Below are 15,518 nucleotides of genomic sequence, written 5' to 3' on the forward strand. Positions count from 1 at the left end.
AAAATACAGTAATTTCTTCGAAAACTGTGTGCAAGTGTACCTAGAGGAATTGTTGATGTTCTGAACACAAAGGGTCATCACAACAAGCATTGATTGATTTAATTTAGATGTCTCTATTTTTCATTCATTTTGTATTCTGTTAATTGATAAAAATAATAAACACCTTTTTCATGCGGCATATTTCCACAGCTAAATATATATATATATATATATATATATATATATATATATATATACAGTGCCTACAAGTAGTATTCAACCCCCTGCAGATTTAGCAGGTTTGATAAGATGCAAATAAGTTAGAGCCTGCAAACTTCAAACAAGAGCAGGATTTGTTAGCAGATGCATAAATCTTACAAACCAACAAGTTATGTTGCTCAGTTAAATTTTAATAAATTTTCAACATAAAAGTGTGGGTCAATTATTATTCAACCCCTAGGTTTAATATTTAGTGGAATAACCCTTGTTTGCAATTACAGCTAATAATCGTCTTTTATAAGACCTGATCAGGCCGGCACAGCTCTCTGGAGTTATCTTGGCCCACTCCTCCATGCAGATCTTCTCCAAGTTATCTAGGTTCTTTGGGTGTCTCATGTGGACTTTAATCTTGAGCTCCTTCCACAAGTTTTCAATTGGGTTAAGGTCAGGAGACTGACTAGGCCACTGCAACACCTTGATTTTTTCCCTCTTGAACCAGGCCTTGGTTTTCTTGGCTGTGTGCATTGGGTCGTTGTCTTGTTGGAAGATGAAATGACGACCCATCTTAAGATCCTTGATGGAGGAGCGGAAGTTCTTGGCCAAAATCTCCAGGTAGGCCGTGCTATCCATCTTCCCATGGATGCGGACCAGATGGCCAGGCCCCTTGGCTGAGAAACAGCCCCACAGCATGATGCTGCCACCACCATGCTTGACTGTAGGGATGGTATTCTTGGGGTCGTATGCAGTGCCATCCAGTCTCCAAACGTCACGTGTGTGGTTGACACCAAAGATCTCGATCTTGGTCTCATCAGACCAGAGAACCTTGAACCAGTCTGTCTCAGAGTCCTCCAAGTGATCATGAGCAAACTGTAGACGAGCCTTGACATGACGCTTTGAAAGTAAAGGTACCTTACGGGCTCGTCTGGAACGGAGACCATTGCGGTGGAGTACGATACTTATGGTATTGACTGAAACCAATGTCCCCACTGCCATGAGATCTTACCGGAGCTCCTTCCTTGTTGTCCTTGGGTTAGCCTTGACTCTTCGGACAAGCCTGGCCTCGGCACGGGTGGAAACTTTCAAAGGCTGTCCAGGCCGTGGAAGGCTAACAGTAGTTCCATAAGCCTTCCACTTCCGGATGATGCTCCCAACAGTGGAGACAGGTAGGCCCAACTCCTTGGAAAGGGTTTTGTACCCCTTGCCAGCCTTGTGACCCTCCACGATCTTGTCTCTGATGGCCTTGGAATGCTCCTTTGTCTTTCCCATGTTGACCAAGTATGAGTGCTGTTCACAAGTTTGGGGAGGGTCTTAATTAGTCAGTAAAGGCTGGAAAAAGAGATAATTAATCCAAACATGTGAAGCTCATTGTTCTTTGTGCCTGAAATACTTCTTAATACTTTAGGGGAACCAAACAGAATTCTGGTGGATTGAGGGGATGAATAATAAATGACACTCTGAATAAACTTTTCACAATTTAAAAATTAAAAAAAGAAATAACATTCTTTTTTGCTGCAATGCATTTCACACATCCAGGCTGATCTACAGTCCAAATGTCACAATGCCAAGTTAATTCCGAATGTGTAAACCAGCTAAATCTGCAGGGGGTTGAATACTACTTGTAGGCACTTTGTGTATATATATATATATATATATATATATATATATATATATATATACAGAAAAAATGAAGGTGGCACTCAGCGTAGACTTGAAAAATGCCTTTTATTGGCCCATAGGATATAGCAACGTTTCAGTAACTGAAACGGTGCTGTATCCTATGGGCTAATAATAAGCATTTTTCAAGTCCACGCTGAGTGCTGCCTCCATTTTTTTCTGCATATTGGAATCGGGTGAGACTGATTAGAAGGATCTTGCACCACAACTGGCTTAGTGCTGCTCCTGCTTTTTTATTTTATATATATATATATATATATATATATATATATATATATATATATATATATATATATATACATATATATATAGCTTGCATCTCAGTCGCATCGAGGTAGGTACAGAAGGCGCTTTGCATGAACATCAGCCTGCTTTATTTAGACTGCATAGAGCATACCGCCAGTACAGGAAACACCCAGCATTTAAATGCAGGAAAACAGGCACATTTCCAAACAGCACTTCAGTAACTGTCCAATAAGTCACCGCACAGAGACTCTTCACCAGAGGTCTTCTCACTTCTGCCCACAGACCCCGGTCAGTATATCGAGCTCCCACTCATGGGTTCGTTCCTGGAGGTTTCACAATACCTCCACATACAGACAGGCCCAGTAAGACTAGAGCACTTCACACAGGCTGCTCTAGAGACACTCTGCAGTCTCCTGTCTATCTCTAAGGCCAGGGTGCCTCCAGGAAGTGAAGTCCTTTCAAGCACCCAGAAGGTTCAGAACCCTCACTAGCTCTGCCTGCACATGCGCTCCAACCAAGATGGCTCCCACCAGCACACAGAGATCATGTGACAAACAGACTCATTAAAACACATTAGACACACATGTCATACACATGTATGGGAGGTATGTGGATGGTCAGTCCCGCCTACCACTTATGAACATCCCATGAACCCGGGCCTGAATGTATACTAAAATCCTCATGGAACTACAAGTCCCAGAGAAACTGTCGATGTTCAGATCGTAGAGGACGTCCGCCTCTGCGACTGCGACACATACCGGCTATTTACAACATTGCCGGTTGCTATATCACACTACATACTAACTATATATATATATATATATATATATGTACATATATATATATACATACACTGTGTGTGTGTGTGTGTGTATATATATATATATATATATATATATATATGTCATTCAGGGCAAACAGACTTTCTAATTTTATAGAGTAAGTAGGATTAAGTTTTCTAATGCCAAATACTTAACATGATTTTTTGCTTTTTCTCATCTTAAAGTATCATTATGTAGTTGCCAGCTTTAGACTACTGTAACGTATGAAACGCATTGATGTTCACAGATGGAAAAGGCATTTCCCTTTACAAATATTTGTTTACGTAGTTTTGTTCTGATTCATTGATTTCCTGACAAATGGTGTCAGCATAATAAGTGCTTCCTAAAGCGTGTTCCACATTTCCAGAGGATCTTTTAATGGGATGGATAAAGGGTTTGCATTTCACTCTTCCAAAAATAAAATGTAATAAAAGATTGTTTTACAGATGACCTAGTAAAAAAAATTGAAATGTTACCAGGCTGTGATTACGATGAAGACATTTAAATCCTGCTGATTGGTACTGCATAACAAAGTTGAAAACTAGGCACAAAATATTCTTTTGTTGTTTTATGTTGTTATTTTTTTAAGCTATGTTAACATGTAATAGAAATTATGTGGATTTTCTGCTTCCTGATTTGTTGGAAAACAATCAGCAGTATATTGTAGCAGCAAAGAGGATGACATTTTAACACATCTCTCCTACATGGTGGATAATTAAACATGTGTAAATGGAAATGCAGTGGAGATTGTTTCAAGTTCTTGTGAATTCATCACAAACATTATGTGGATTTCTCCCATTTATATTCAATGAAAAATCAAAATTTACATTGAACCCCAGTTGTTGCTCATTACTTGTGGGTCCATAGCAACTTGCTCAAGACTTCCTTTTCGTATTGCTTTCTTGTACTATCCAGTCCCTCCTCTATACAGCTGTGATCACCTTTAGTAATAAAATACATGTAAAAGACAACTTTCTATAGCGTGAGACTGACGCAGTCATTATGAAATACAATAAATCTAAATACCAGTGAAAAAAAGAAAATGTACCGTTGAGTCTAGATATGGCTGAATTTTCCGAATTTATCCTCTGTACACCAATACAGTAGATTTTAAATAAAGTCGTCAAGACTTTATTGACGTCTTCCAGTTTCCTTTATAAAAAGCTTGTTCTAATCCCTCATTGGCGTGCCCGTCACACAATCTCGGGTTGCCCATGCGAAGACCCCTGTGTCTGCCATCATAGTACTCCTGTGAAAACCAGTTTGTGGTTGGCATTCATAGGAAACTTTGATTTCTGCTACAGTACATACAACTTCTAAGTACAGTGAAAAGCAGGAACAAGTTGTAAAGAACGTGAAAAAATTAAGTCCAATCTATCAAAATATAAAATAAAAAATAAATTAACTTAGTTCGTAAACAGCGTAAAAGAAAAACAAAATGCCAGAATTGCAGTTTTAGTTTTTATTTATTTTACAAATTTTTACATTTTTGCCACCACTTAAATAAAACAAAATCTATATATGTTTGATATCTATGTAATTGTGGTGACCTGAAGAATCATACTGCCAGGTCAGTTTTACGGTAAAATAAATGCTGTAAGTAAAAACCCAAAGAAGAACAACATTGTCTGTTCTAAATGATTTAGTGACAAAATATATAATTGGTAGCGGAAGGTTGAACTACATGGACCTAGGTCTTTTTTCAACCTATGTAACTAATTACAGAATTGCAGTTGTTGCTATTTCACCATACTTGGATTTTGTTTCCACCCTTTCCATTACATCATATGATAAAATTAATGTCATTCAAAAGCACAACTTTTCCTGCAAAAAAACAAGCTCTCACATGGCTATATTGATGGTAAAATAAAAAAAAATGTTTTGTTTTCCAAAAAAATTAATGTCTTTTGGAAAAAGGATAGGAAAAAACAAAGCACAGTCTTAAAGGTGTTGCCCAGTCTAAATTTATAAATCTGCAGTCCTACTTATGAATCCTCACATCGTACACACTGTGCAATATGCATACTTCCAGCCAGAATACATCTAGAGGGGCGGGCCTCACTCAATACACTTGCATTAAGCAAAACCATACCTCTCTAGTACGAATGTGGTCGGGAGTTTTTGTAACGCCTGCGTCTTTGCTCTGTCCTGCCTCATACTCAAGACTACAGCCAGTATCTCCCCCTTGTCTGTCTCCTGCTCTATACTCAGCCTCCAGACACCAGAGCTTGGGCATGTTGCGCAAGTCTCTGGCAACATTCATAGGGCATGCGCGCACTCTCCCCACCTCTTAAATGGGCAGTGTGCGCACTCTAAAGTATCTCCAGCCTATGGCTGGGAGTCATTGTCTATTTAAGGCACCTCCCCCTGTAGGGAGGTGTCTGAGCAATTAGCTTCCTTGTGGGTCAGTTTCCGTTCATACCACAGTCTGCTGTGTGTATGTGTATCTTTTCCCATCCTGCCTTTCTCCAGTACCCGTTCCGCCCTTCCTATACCTTCGTCCCTGACCATTTGGTCGGCTGCTGCAGGGAATGCCCTGGACTGGTACCTGTTTTCTACCCACAGCCCAGTTCATCCTCTCCATCAGAGGCTCTGCTGACAACCTGGTAGAAAAGTAGTCACGCACATTCAGTGTTAGCCCGGTCCATGGCAAAGTGGGTCTACACTCGCTAGTGTTAAAGTTTGCTCACGCCTTGGACTCAGCTGACTCTCATCCTCCTCCAACTCTGAGTTATTTCAAGAGATGACCCACCAACGAGATCTGCAAGATGAAATCCTGACCTTCCTGCTGTCTGTGAATGTCCATTTGAAAGCCCTGAAGCTGTCTCTTTTTCCTTCATCAGCTCATGCTGCAGCTACCTCTGCAGCTGTTACTCAGCTTGCAACATTCATTGCTCTATTCGATCTACGTCTGTTTTGTCTGCCCCACCACAATTTGAAAGTGACCTTAAACAATTCCGAGGGTTCATCAAACAGTACACGCTGGACTTTGAACTGTTGTCCCACCAGTTCACCTCTAACCAGGCCAAGGGGGATTTTTTAATGTCCCATCTGAGAGGAGAGACTCTTACATGAATCAACCTTCTATGGGAGAGAAGAGACCCTGTCACCTTGGACATTCAGGTTTTCTTGGGGCCTTTTGCAAAGTCTTCAATGAGCTAAGTCGTGTCTCCTCTTCAGCTTCTTCCCTTCTCAGGCTGCGTCAGGGAGGCCAAACTATGGGTCTATATCCGATTTTATTCGTACCCTTTCCTCTGAGTTGGGATGGAATAAGATAAGAGGTGCTGATGGCTGCCTTCTGGGAAGGTCTGTCTTTAAGGATTACATATAGTGACTGGAAACATGGATTTGGACAGTACAACACCTTTATGGTGTTAAAAAATAGTCACTTGCCTTTTTTTGTAACAATTTCTACCCAAAGCAAAACCCTAAAACATATTTTTAAATAGATATATATTAAAAACGTGTATGTACACACTTGAAGGCACATAATTTATCTGCAAGGTTCCAGATAACTAAAAAGGTTCAGGAAGCAAGGATTCTTTTACCATACATAGTTTCCCTCCTAGTTGTGGAGGTTGGCACCTTTAGTAATTGTTATATGGTGTCCCCCTCACCAACTGCTATGTCTATATGATGTCTATTTTAGACTAAACTGGCCCAGTGGATAGCGATACTCCAATCTATTGTGTCAAGGGATACATTCAAGGACCGAAAATTACAAAAAAAATGAATAAACATATTAGTCTGCCACCTTAAAGGTAATATATCCTGAGGTAGATCCTGTAGTGGACAAGACTGTCCAGTTGTAAAAACACATACCGTAAGTAAAACAATGGCAGTAATATGCATACACCATACTACAGTTAGGCCATATGGAGCTCACATGTATTGATTACACATGTATTAACCTCTTTGTCTGACATTAATCTAAAATTCAGTATACATACAGTTAGGTCCAGAAATATTTGGACAGTGACACAAGTTTTGTTATTTTAGCTGTTTACAAAAACATGTTCAGAAATACAATTATATATATAATATGGGCTGAAAGTGCACACTCCCAGCTGCAATATGAGAGTTTTCACATCCAAATCGGAGAAAGGGTTTAGGAATCATAGCTCTGTAATGCATAGCCTCCTCTTTTTCAAGGGACCAAAAGTAATTGGACAAGGGACTCTAAGGGCTGCAATTAACTCTGAAGGGGTCTCCCTCGTTAACCTGTAATCAATGAAGTAGTTAAAAGGTCTGGGGTTGATTACAGGTGTGTGGTTTTGTATTTGGAAGCTGTTGCTGTGACCAGACAACATGCGGTCTAAGGAAATCTCAATTGAGGTGAAGCAGAACATCCTGAGGCTGAAAAAAAAGAAAAAATCCATCAGAGAGATAGAAGACATGCTTGGAGTAGCAAAATCAACAGTCGGGTACATTCTGAGAAAAAAGGAATTGACTGGTGAGCTTGGGAACTCAAAAAGGCCTGGGCGTCCACGGATGACAACAGTGGTGGATGATCGCTGCATACTTTCTTTGGTGAAGAAGAACCCGTTCACAACATCAACTGAAGTCCAGAACACTCTCAGTGAAGTAGGTGTATCTGTCTCTAAGTCAACAGTAAAGAGAAGACTCCATGAAAGTAAATACAAAGGGTTCACATCTAGATGCAAACCATTCATCAATTCCAAAAATAGACAGGCCAGAGTTAAATTTGCTGAAAAACACCCCATGAAGCCAGCTCAGTTCTGGAAAAGTATTCTATGGACAGATGAGACAAAGATCAACCTGTACCAGAATGATGGGAAGAAAAAAGTTTGGAGAAGAAAGGGAACGGCACATGATCCAAGGCACACCACATCCTCTGTAAAACATGGTGGAGGCAACGTGATGGCATGGGCATGCATGGCTTTCAATGGCACTGGGTCACTTGTGTTTATTGATGACATAACAGCAGACAAGAGTAGCCGGATGAATTCTGAAGTGTACCGGGATATACTTTCAGCCCAGATTCAGCCAAATGCCGCAAAGTTGATCGGGCGGCGCTTCATAGTACAGATGGACAATGACCCCAAGCATACAGCTAAAGCTACCCAGGAGTTCATGAGTGCAAAAAAGTGGAACGTTCTGCAATGGCCAAGTCAATCACCAGATCTTAACCCAATTGAGCATGCATTTCACTTGCTCAAATCCAGACTTAAGACGGAAAGACCCGCAAACAAGCAAGACCTGAAGGCTACGGCTGTAAAGGCCTGGCAAAGCATTAAGAAGGAGGAAACCCAGCGTTTGGTGATGTCCATGGGTTCCAGACTTAAGGCAGTGATTGCCTCCAAAGGATTCGCAACAAAATATTGAAAATAAAAATATTTTGTTTGGGTTTGGTTTATTTGTCCAATTACTTTTGACCTCCTAAAATGTGGAGTGTTTGTAAAGAAATGTGTACAATTCCTACAATTTCTATCAGATATTTTTGTTCAAACCTTCAAATTAAACGTTACAATCTGCACTTGAATTCTGTTGTAGAGGTTTCATTTCAAATCCAATGTGGTGGCATGCAGAGCCCAACTCGCGAAAATTGTGTCACTGTCCAAATATTTCTGGACCTAACTGTATCCTTGTCCTTACGGTATTTATTTATATAATATCAAAGGTAAAAAATAGATAATAACGTGAACCTATGCAGAGAAAAAAATGCTCAGGTTGAGGTCTAGTGGTCAATTTCTTTGGTAATACTTAGCTTAATAGCTCATCAGCCGGACTCGTTTTCCCCCTCTTCCTGTCATCCATGGGTTCAACAAGGGCATCCTACAATAGGGAGCAAAAACAAGGAGCAGTACTAAGGTCACACAGTAAGAGTTCAGACAATGGACCATATGATTACAGGGATCCGTACAGGTAAAGGTATATTTCTACAGGCATACTTCGAAAGATACTATTTACATGAAATTCTCACCAGATATCAATAACAACCTATCCAATCCACACAGGCAAAGAAATCAAACCATAGATGTCCATAAATTAAGTTATGTGTAATAATGAGTAATTACACAGGAAAAAAGTACAGAACACATGCAGAAAGAGAGATGCAAAAAGCCATGGAAGATCATGACACCAGCTGAAATTATCCAGATCCAATCCCGCTACTTATTGAAAAATATCAGTTGGTTCAGCTGATGACCTATTAAAAAGTCTCATTACCAAGGTGCCACACAATAAACCTCTCCTGATGGATAAAACCAAGGAGGTGCCTCAAGACCTTTACACTCTTATTTTTGTAAAACATACTGAAAGCATTGGTTCCGGAATTACTAAACTACTGAAGGTTCCAGTGAGCACTGTTCGGGCCATAATCTTGAAATGGAAAGAACATAATTTATAAAAAATAATAAAAATCCATAAATTCCCTTCAGTTTATGCAATAATTGATAAAATCAAAACATTAAAATCAAGGAAACTCTCAATTGTTTTCAGAGAAAGAAAATAAAGCCAGCATGGCCCAGCCAATCACTTGTCCTGAATCCAATAGCAAATGTATGGAAGTACTGTATTTTTCGCTTTATAAGACGCACCGGATTATAAGACGCACCACAAATTTAGACATAAAAAAAGGTAAAAAAATAAAAATGGGGTCCGTCTTATATTCAGGTGTTGTCTTACCTGGGGGGCAGCAGTGGTGGTGAAGCGGGGTCACGGGAGGTAGAGGTTGTGCTGGCAGGTGCACGGGGCAGTAGCGGTGGCGTCTGTGGTATGCAGGTGCGGCGGGGTCAGTGTTATGCAGGTGCGGCAGCGGCGGGTGAGTGGTGCAGCAAGCCGGTGCGGTGAGTGTCCCAGTGTCCGCGGTCCCTGTTCAAATGATGGCACCTGGAGCGGCGCATGCGCAGATGGAGCGCTCATCCAAGGGCTCCATCTGCGCACGCGCCCGCTCCCGGCGACATCATTTGAAACTGGGACACACTGTAACACAGGGTAACCTGCTGCACAGCCGCCCGCACGCATAGAGTAGCAGCGAGGAGGCTACCTGCACAGAGAGGCAGCCGGCACCGACAGGCACCCAGCTGCCGCCCGAACGGAGGCACAGGCACCTGGCTGCCGCCCGCACGGAGGCACAGGCACCTGGCTGCTGCTTGCACACAGGCACCCGCACCCGACTGCCGCCCGCAAAGGCACCCGACTGCCGCCCGCACGCAGCCACAGGTATCCGGCTGCCACCTGCATGCAAGCACAGGTACTCGGCCGCTTGCACGCAGCCAAAGGCACCCAGCCGCCCGATCGCCGAACAGACAGGACCCCCAGGTAACGCTATATTCGGATTTTAAGACGCACCCCTCATTTTCCTCCCACATTTTTGGGAGGAAAAGTGTCTCTTATAATCCGAAATATACCGTAACTAAAGTTTAGAGTTCATAGAAGGAACCTTCATCACCTTCAGGATTTGAAGATTGTTTGTATGGAAGAATGAGCCAAAATCACATCTGAGCAATGCATGCAACTAGTTTCGCCATAGAGGAGGCGTTTTGAACCTGTCATAACTAACAAAGGCTTTCGTATGAAGTATTAATCAAAATTTCAGAAAGTGTGTTCCAAATTTTTTCCTTGTCATTTTTCATTATTACACATCACTAAATTTATGGACATCTCTGGTTTGATTTTTTTACAAATATATTTACTTAAAAAATTTGTAACGTGTTCAATACTTATTTCTGCTTCTAGAAAACACATGTATTTACAAACTCCCCTTAAACTACCTCATAAAACATATTTTCTGTGTTCTAGACTACCTTTCTCAAGGGGTGGACCTTTCAGGAATAGAGGTTATTGAGAACGATCTGCTTTTCATTGGTCGCGCTCGCCTTGAAGTTGAAAACCAGGCAAAGCGTCTGCTGGAGCAGGGGGTTGAGACCCAGGTAAATAGCCCTTTTCACTATCATTTGTATTGCTTTTCTGTATTATCTTAAAGTTTTGATTCTCATCAAATTGTATCCTGCAAATTTGTGACAATTACTTATGAATAAGGATGTTTGGATTTATAATATTTTTTGTCTGTCCAACAGTGTATCTGTATATACAGGAAGGTCCAGAAATATTTGGACAGTGACACAAGTTTTGCCATTTTAGCGGTTTACCAAAAGATATTCAACATACAGTTATATAATCAATTTGGTCTTAACCCCTTCACCACCCAGCCTGTTTGCATCTTCCTGACCAGATCAAATTTCAGAATTCTACCCAGTCATTTTATGTAGTAATAACTCTAGAACGCTTTAACGAACCTCAGTGATTCTGAGAATGTTTTTTGTGACATATTTTACATAATTTTAGTAGTAAATTTTGTTTGATATCATTTGAGTTTATTTTTGAAAATATCAAATATTTTACAAAAATGTGAATTTCGCAATTTCTAAACGTTTATGCCCTTAAACCAGATAGCTATATCACACAAAATCATTAACAAATCACATTTGCCACATGTCTAATTTACATAGGCACCATTTTTTTTTTAAAAAAAAAGGAAATTAATTGTTTAAATTGTCAAAAGCTTGTCCTGTAATAATAAACCAGCAAAATCAAAGCCTAATGGCGTTTTGCCAATATCAATAAAATAGCATCAATAATGTCCGTATAGTCTGATATTGAAATATTCAAATGTTCAATAAACAAAGAAACACCAACTGTGGGGCTATCGGTCCTGTTTGAGGGAAAGGGGGAAATTGGGCAAGGGGAAATAGGGGGAAAAGAAGACAAGATGAAGAAGAGGAAAAAGTGGTAAAGAGTAGAGATTGAGAAGACGTTTTTCTCATCTGGATTGCCGGCGTCCACTGATTGCTATAATGCTGAATTGAGTGTGATTCATATAACTTCATAGGTAGCCAATCATGTCTCAAAGCTAGAAACCTCAAATTTTTTTAATTTTCACAAAAGTAACAGTGGAAAACGGACCATACAATTTGATATGCAATTTCTTCTTAGTACAGGAATTTTCCATTTGGGGTAGAAAGCTACTGTTTGGACGCATGGCAGGGCTCAGACGAGAATGAGCGCTACTATTTGAATTTTAGGCTGCAATTTTGACTGGAATATATTGTGGATGCCATGTCACATTTAAAGATTCCCTAATATGCCAAAACAGCAAAAAAACAAAACAAAAACAAGTGGATAAATCCTGGAAACTACACCTCTCAAGGAATTCATCATGGGGTGAGGTGAGCAATTTTAACCCTCAGGTGTTTCACAGAATTGTATAACTATGGGCTGTGAAAATAAAAAAAAAATACATTTTCCACTAAACTGTTGCTTTGGCCCCAACGTATTAATTATTCAATAAGGGTAATAGGAGAAAATAGACCATACAATTTGTTACACAGTTTCTCCTGAGTTCGCCAATACCCTATATGTGGCTAAAAACTATTTTTGAGGCACAGTGCAAAGCTCATAACAGAAGTAATGTTGGAATAGAGTTCAGATTTAGTTTGAATGGTTTGGGGGTGCCATGTCACCTTGGCAGAGCCCAACGTACCAGAAAAGCAGACCTCCAATAAGTGAACCCATTTTACAAAGTACAGCCCTCAATGAATTTATCTAGGGGAGCAGTGAGTATATTGACACCATAGATGTGTCACAACATTTTATGCTATTGTTCAGTGAAGAAAAAATAATTACAGTTTTACCACTGAAATGTTGTTTTAGCCCCATATTTTCAATTTTCACAAAGGGAATAGGTAAAACAAAAAAGGCCCCCATAATGTGTTACACAATTTCTACTGAACATGGCAATACACCACATGTGACCATACAGTACTGTTGGCCACACGGTAGGGCTCAGGAGCACTATTTGACTTTTGGAGCACAGATTTTCCTACAATGATTTGCAGACAATTTGCAAAGCCCCAAAGTGCCAGAAAACCAATAAAAAAATCCCTCTAGTGACCACATTTTGGAAATTGCACCCTTCTGGGAATTCATCTACAGTTGTAGTTAGGGATGTGGAGTCGGAGTCGTGCAGTTGGAGTCGGTGTTCATTTTGGTGCAGTCGGTATAAAATACTCTGACTCCTAAAATATATAATAAATTGGGTACAGTAGTTCAATGCAGAATGTGCTGAATATTTTTTTCATAGGACTGTGGGAAAGTTATGAAATGTCCTATAAATGGCTGTTCTATTTCTGATCTAAGGCTACATTCACACAGTGTTTTTGCTACGTTTTTTGAGGATACGTTTTTCAGCTGCAAAGCTTAAAAAACCGCATCACCTGAAATGTTTTTGAGCTCATATATGTTTTCAATAGCAAAAGCATATTAGAAAAATGCCACTCAAACTGACATGCTCATTCTTTGAGAAAGATAACGGCAGCACCAAGAAACCAGTGCCCAGCACTTGTTGCCAGACAAAGGTGGAGCAAAGAGCATCTCAAACATGATTAACAAGATATTTTGTAAGTTACAAAGTTACTGTAACAATGACAGAAGATATGTTTAAAAGACTTGGTGTTTTTCTGGAAAGAGAAAGTATTAGAAAATTAGTGATTGAAGAAGCCCTTAAACAAAAGGAAGATCTTAAAAAAACTCTCAAAAGACGCTTTATGTTTCTTAAAATGGATGCCTGCACACGTCACAGAGTGAACTATTTTGCATCAATAAATATCATTGAACACAACCATGGACATCAGTAGACGCCCATACTGAGAGAGTGACACAAAAGAACAGTAAAAAAAGACACCTTTATTGATATTCATTAAAAATATTTAAAAACAAGCAAAAGGCACCGTATACAAAAGAGGGACACAGACAAGAAAAATTGGAAGAAAAATGATTTTTCACAGGTGGAAGAATATACACCTGCGCCGGCACACCTCTAAATTAAATAATGAAAGTTGAACGCTGTATCCTGTAGACCTGTATTACACATTGGTTACAATAGATAATTAATTAATTGCCATACAGGCGGAACTCCACCAAACTGCAGAGCATATATATAAATAAATGACCATGTGCAGGACTCAGAGCACAGCAATGAAGCGTTCCATTAATAATAGAATACAACCACTTACTACCCTTCATTAATCTCGACTTACATGCTACCTGTGCATAGCATACACCAGGATCCTACCAATGCAGATCCCACCCCTTGGTGGGGCAACCATCCCAAAATGGGGCTGGATGTATAGTTTAAAGTTCACCAAGCAAATAAGGTGAACAAAAATGTATGTTAACAAAGCACAGTGCATGCAACGCACAGGCAGCTGAGTCAATGCCAAAGAAGGGGGGGCGGGTGTAGATGGGCAAGCCGGCGAAACAGGCACACAAACGAGTGAAAATAACAAATTACATCACCTGAAAATTTCCTGCCGTGACACTCACACTCTGACACGCGTTTCGCAGTCGCTTTCTCAAGGAGTTGTTAGAAGGGGGTCATCAGGATAGATAGATCGGGTGGCTGTCCATGGCCGGGCAGGAGCTCTCTCCCTGGCAGGAACTAGCTGAACCCTCAAACCCCATTAGCTCGAGCCCTTACAAGGCCCGTCCCAAACTGACCCTGAATAGATTGGCCCTAAAAATTCATCACCATGGAACCTCCCGACGCTTGTCTTCCGCCAGGATTCATCAGGGGAGATACTGTAGGTGAAGGGCTAAAGATGCATGTATAGAGACCCCAAAATACAAGTGGTCAGGCTCTAGGGCCTGACCACTTTTATTTTGGGGTCTCTATACATGGGGTTTGAGGGTTCAGCTAGTTCCTTCCAGGGAGAGAGCTCCTGCCTGGCCATGGACAGCCACCCGATCTATCTATCCTGATGACCCCCTTCTAACAACTGACCTGCATCTATAACTGGGTGAGACCAATCCATTTCTTTTGTACGATTGTATGACATATTAATGAACCGGATATTATATGCAAGAGGTAATAATTATAACGATATGTTTACTGCCGTAACTATACTCTGAAGTAAATCCAGGAAACACCACTGTGATCTTGGATGGATTTTTGTTAGGTTACGGTTAGTAATTTTTGGTGTTTACATGTATGGTCAAAAGCTTGTTTCTTGGGGGATTTTTTAACCCCACACTGTATATTATACTGGTGAGTCATTTTGGGAGGTTTGGTTCCCACTGGAATATATCCTCCTATGACCCTAACCTAACTAACAGGATTATAGGTTTATGCTCTGCTTACCCGGCTCATAGCAGTCATCACTTTACAGTGTCTATGAATCTTGGACACTGATTTGGTGTTGAAGCCCCTCGATGTCCATTTGGTGAATATGGTATGTTACTGACGGACATCACTGGGGGGGGCTCCAACACTATCTGTGTTGGTCCTCTTGGACATGAATGTTGTTTCATTTGTTTGCACAAAAAATCCTTTTATAAATTGCAGCACTATGCAATTTTTTTAAATTTTAATTCTATTAAAAGTTATGTATTATCCCCTTTCTTACTGCTGATATTTATCTTAATCTTGAGAGGTAATTTAGGAACGGTTTTTCATCACCTGTTTCTGTACTGCTGGTATTTATTTTGTATCAATGTTCGATATGTTTGTGACAACAAAGAAATTGTTACCAATACACTGGCAGTGAAAGATACTAAAGC

General features: G+C 40.3%; 1 protein-coding gene across 1 annotated transcript in view; it reads left to right on the top strand.

The window, feature by feature from the left end:
* The window catches only part of COG5 (component of oligomeric golgi complex 5), a 664,814-nt gene that overhangs the window by 178,472 nt on the left and 470,824 nt on the right, over positions 1-15,518 (top strand). The window contains exon 4 of the mRNA XM_075343478.1: positions 10,704-10,834. Coding sequence (XP_075199593.1) covers positions 10,704-10,834 — 131 coding nt within the window. The remainder of the gene's footprint in view (positions 1-10,703; positions 10,835-15,518) is intronic.

Source organism: Anomaloglossus baeobatrachus, chromosome 4 (genome assembly GCF_048569485.1).
Source record: "Anomaloglossus baeobatrachus isolate aAnoBae1 chromosome 4, aAnoBae1.hap1, whole genome shotgun sequence".
NCBI classification, from domain to species: Eukaryota; Metazoa; Chordata; class Amphibia; order Anura; family Aromobatidae; genus Anomaloglossus; species Anomaloglossus baeobatrachus.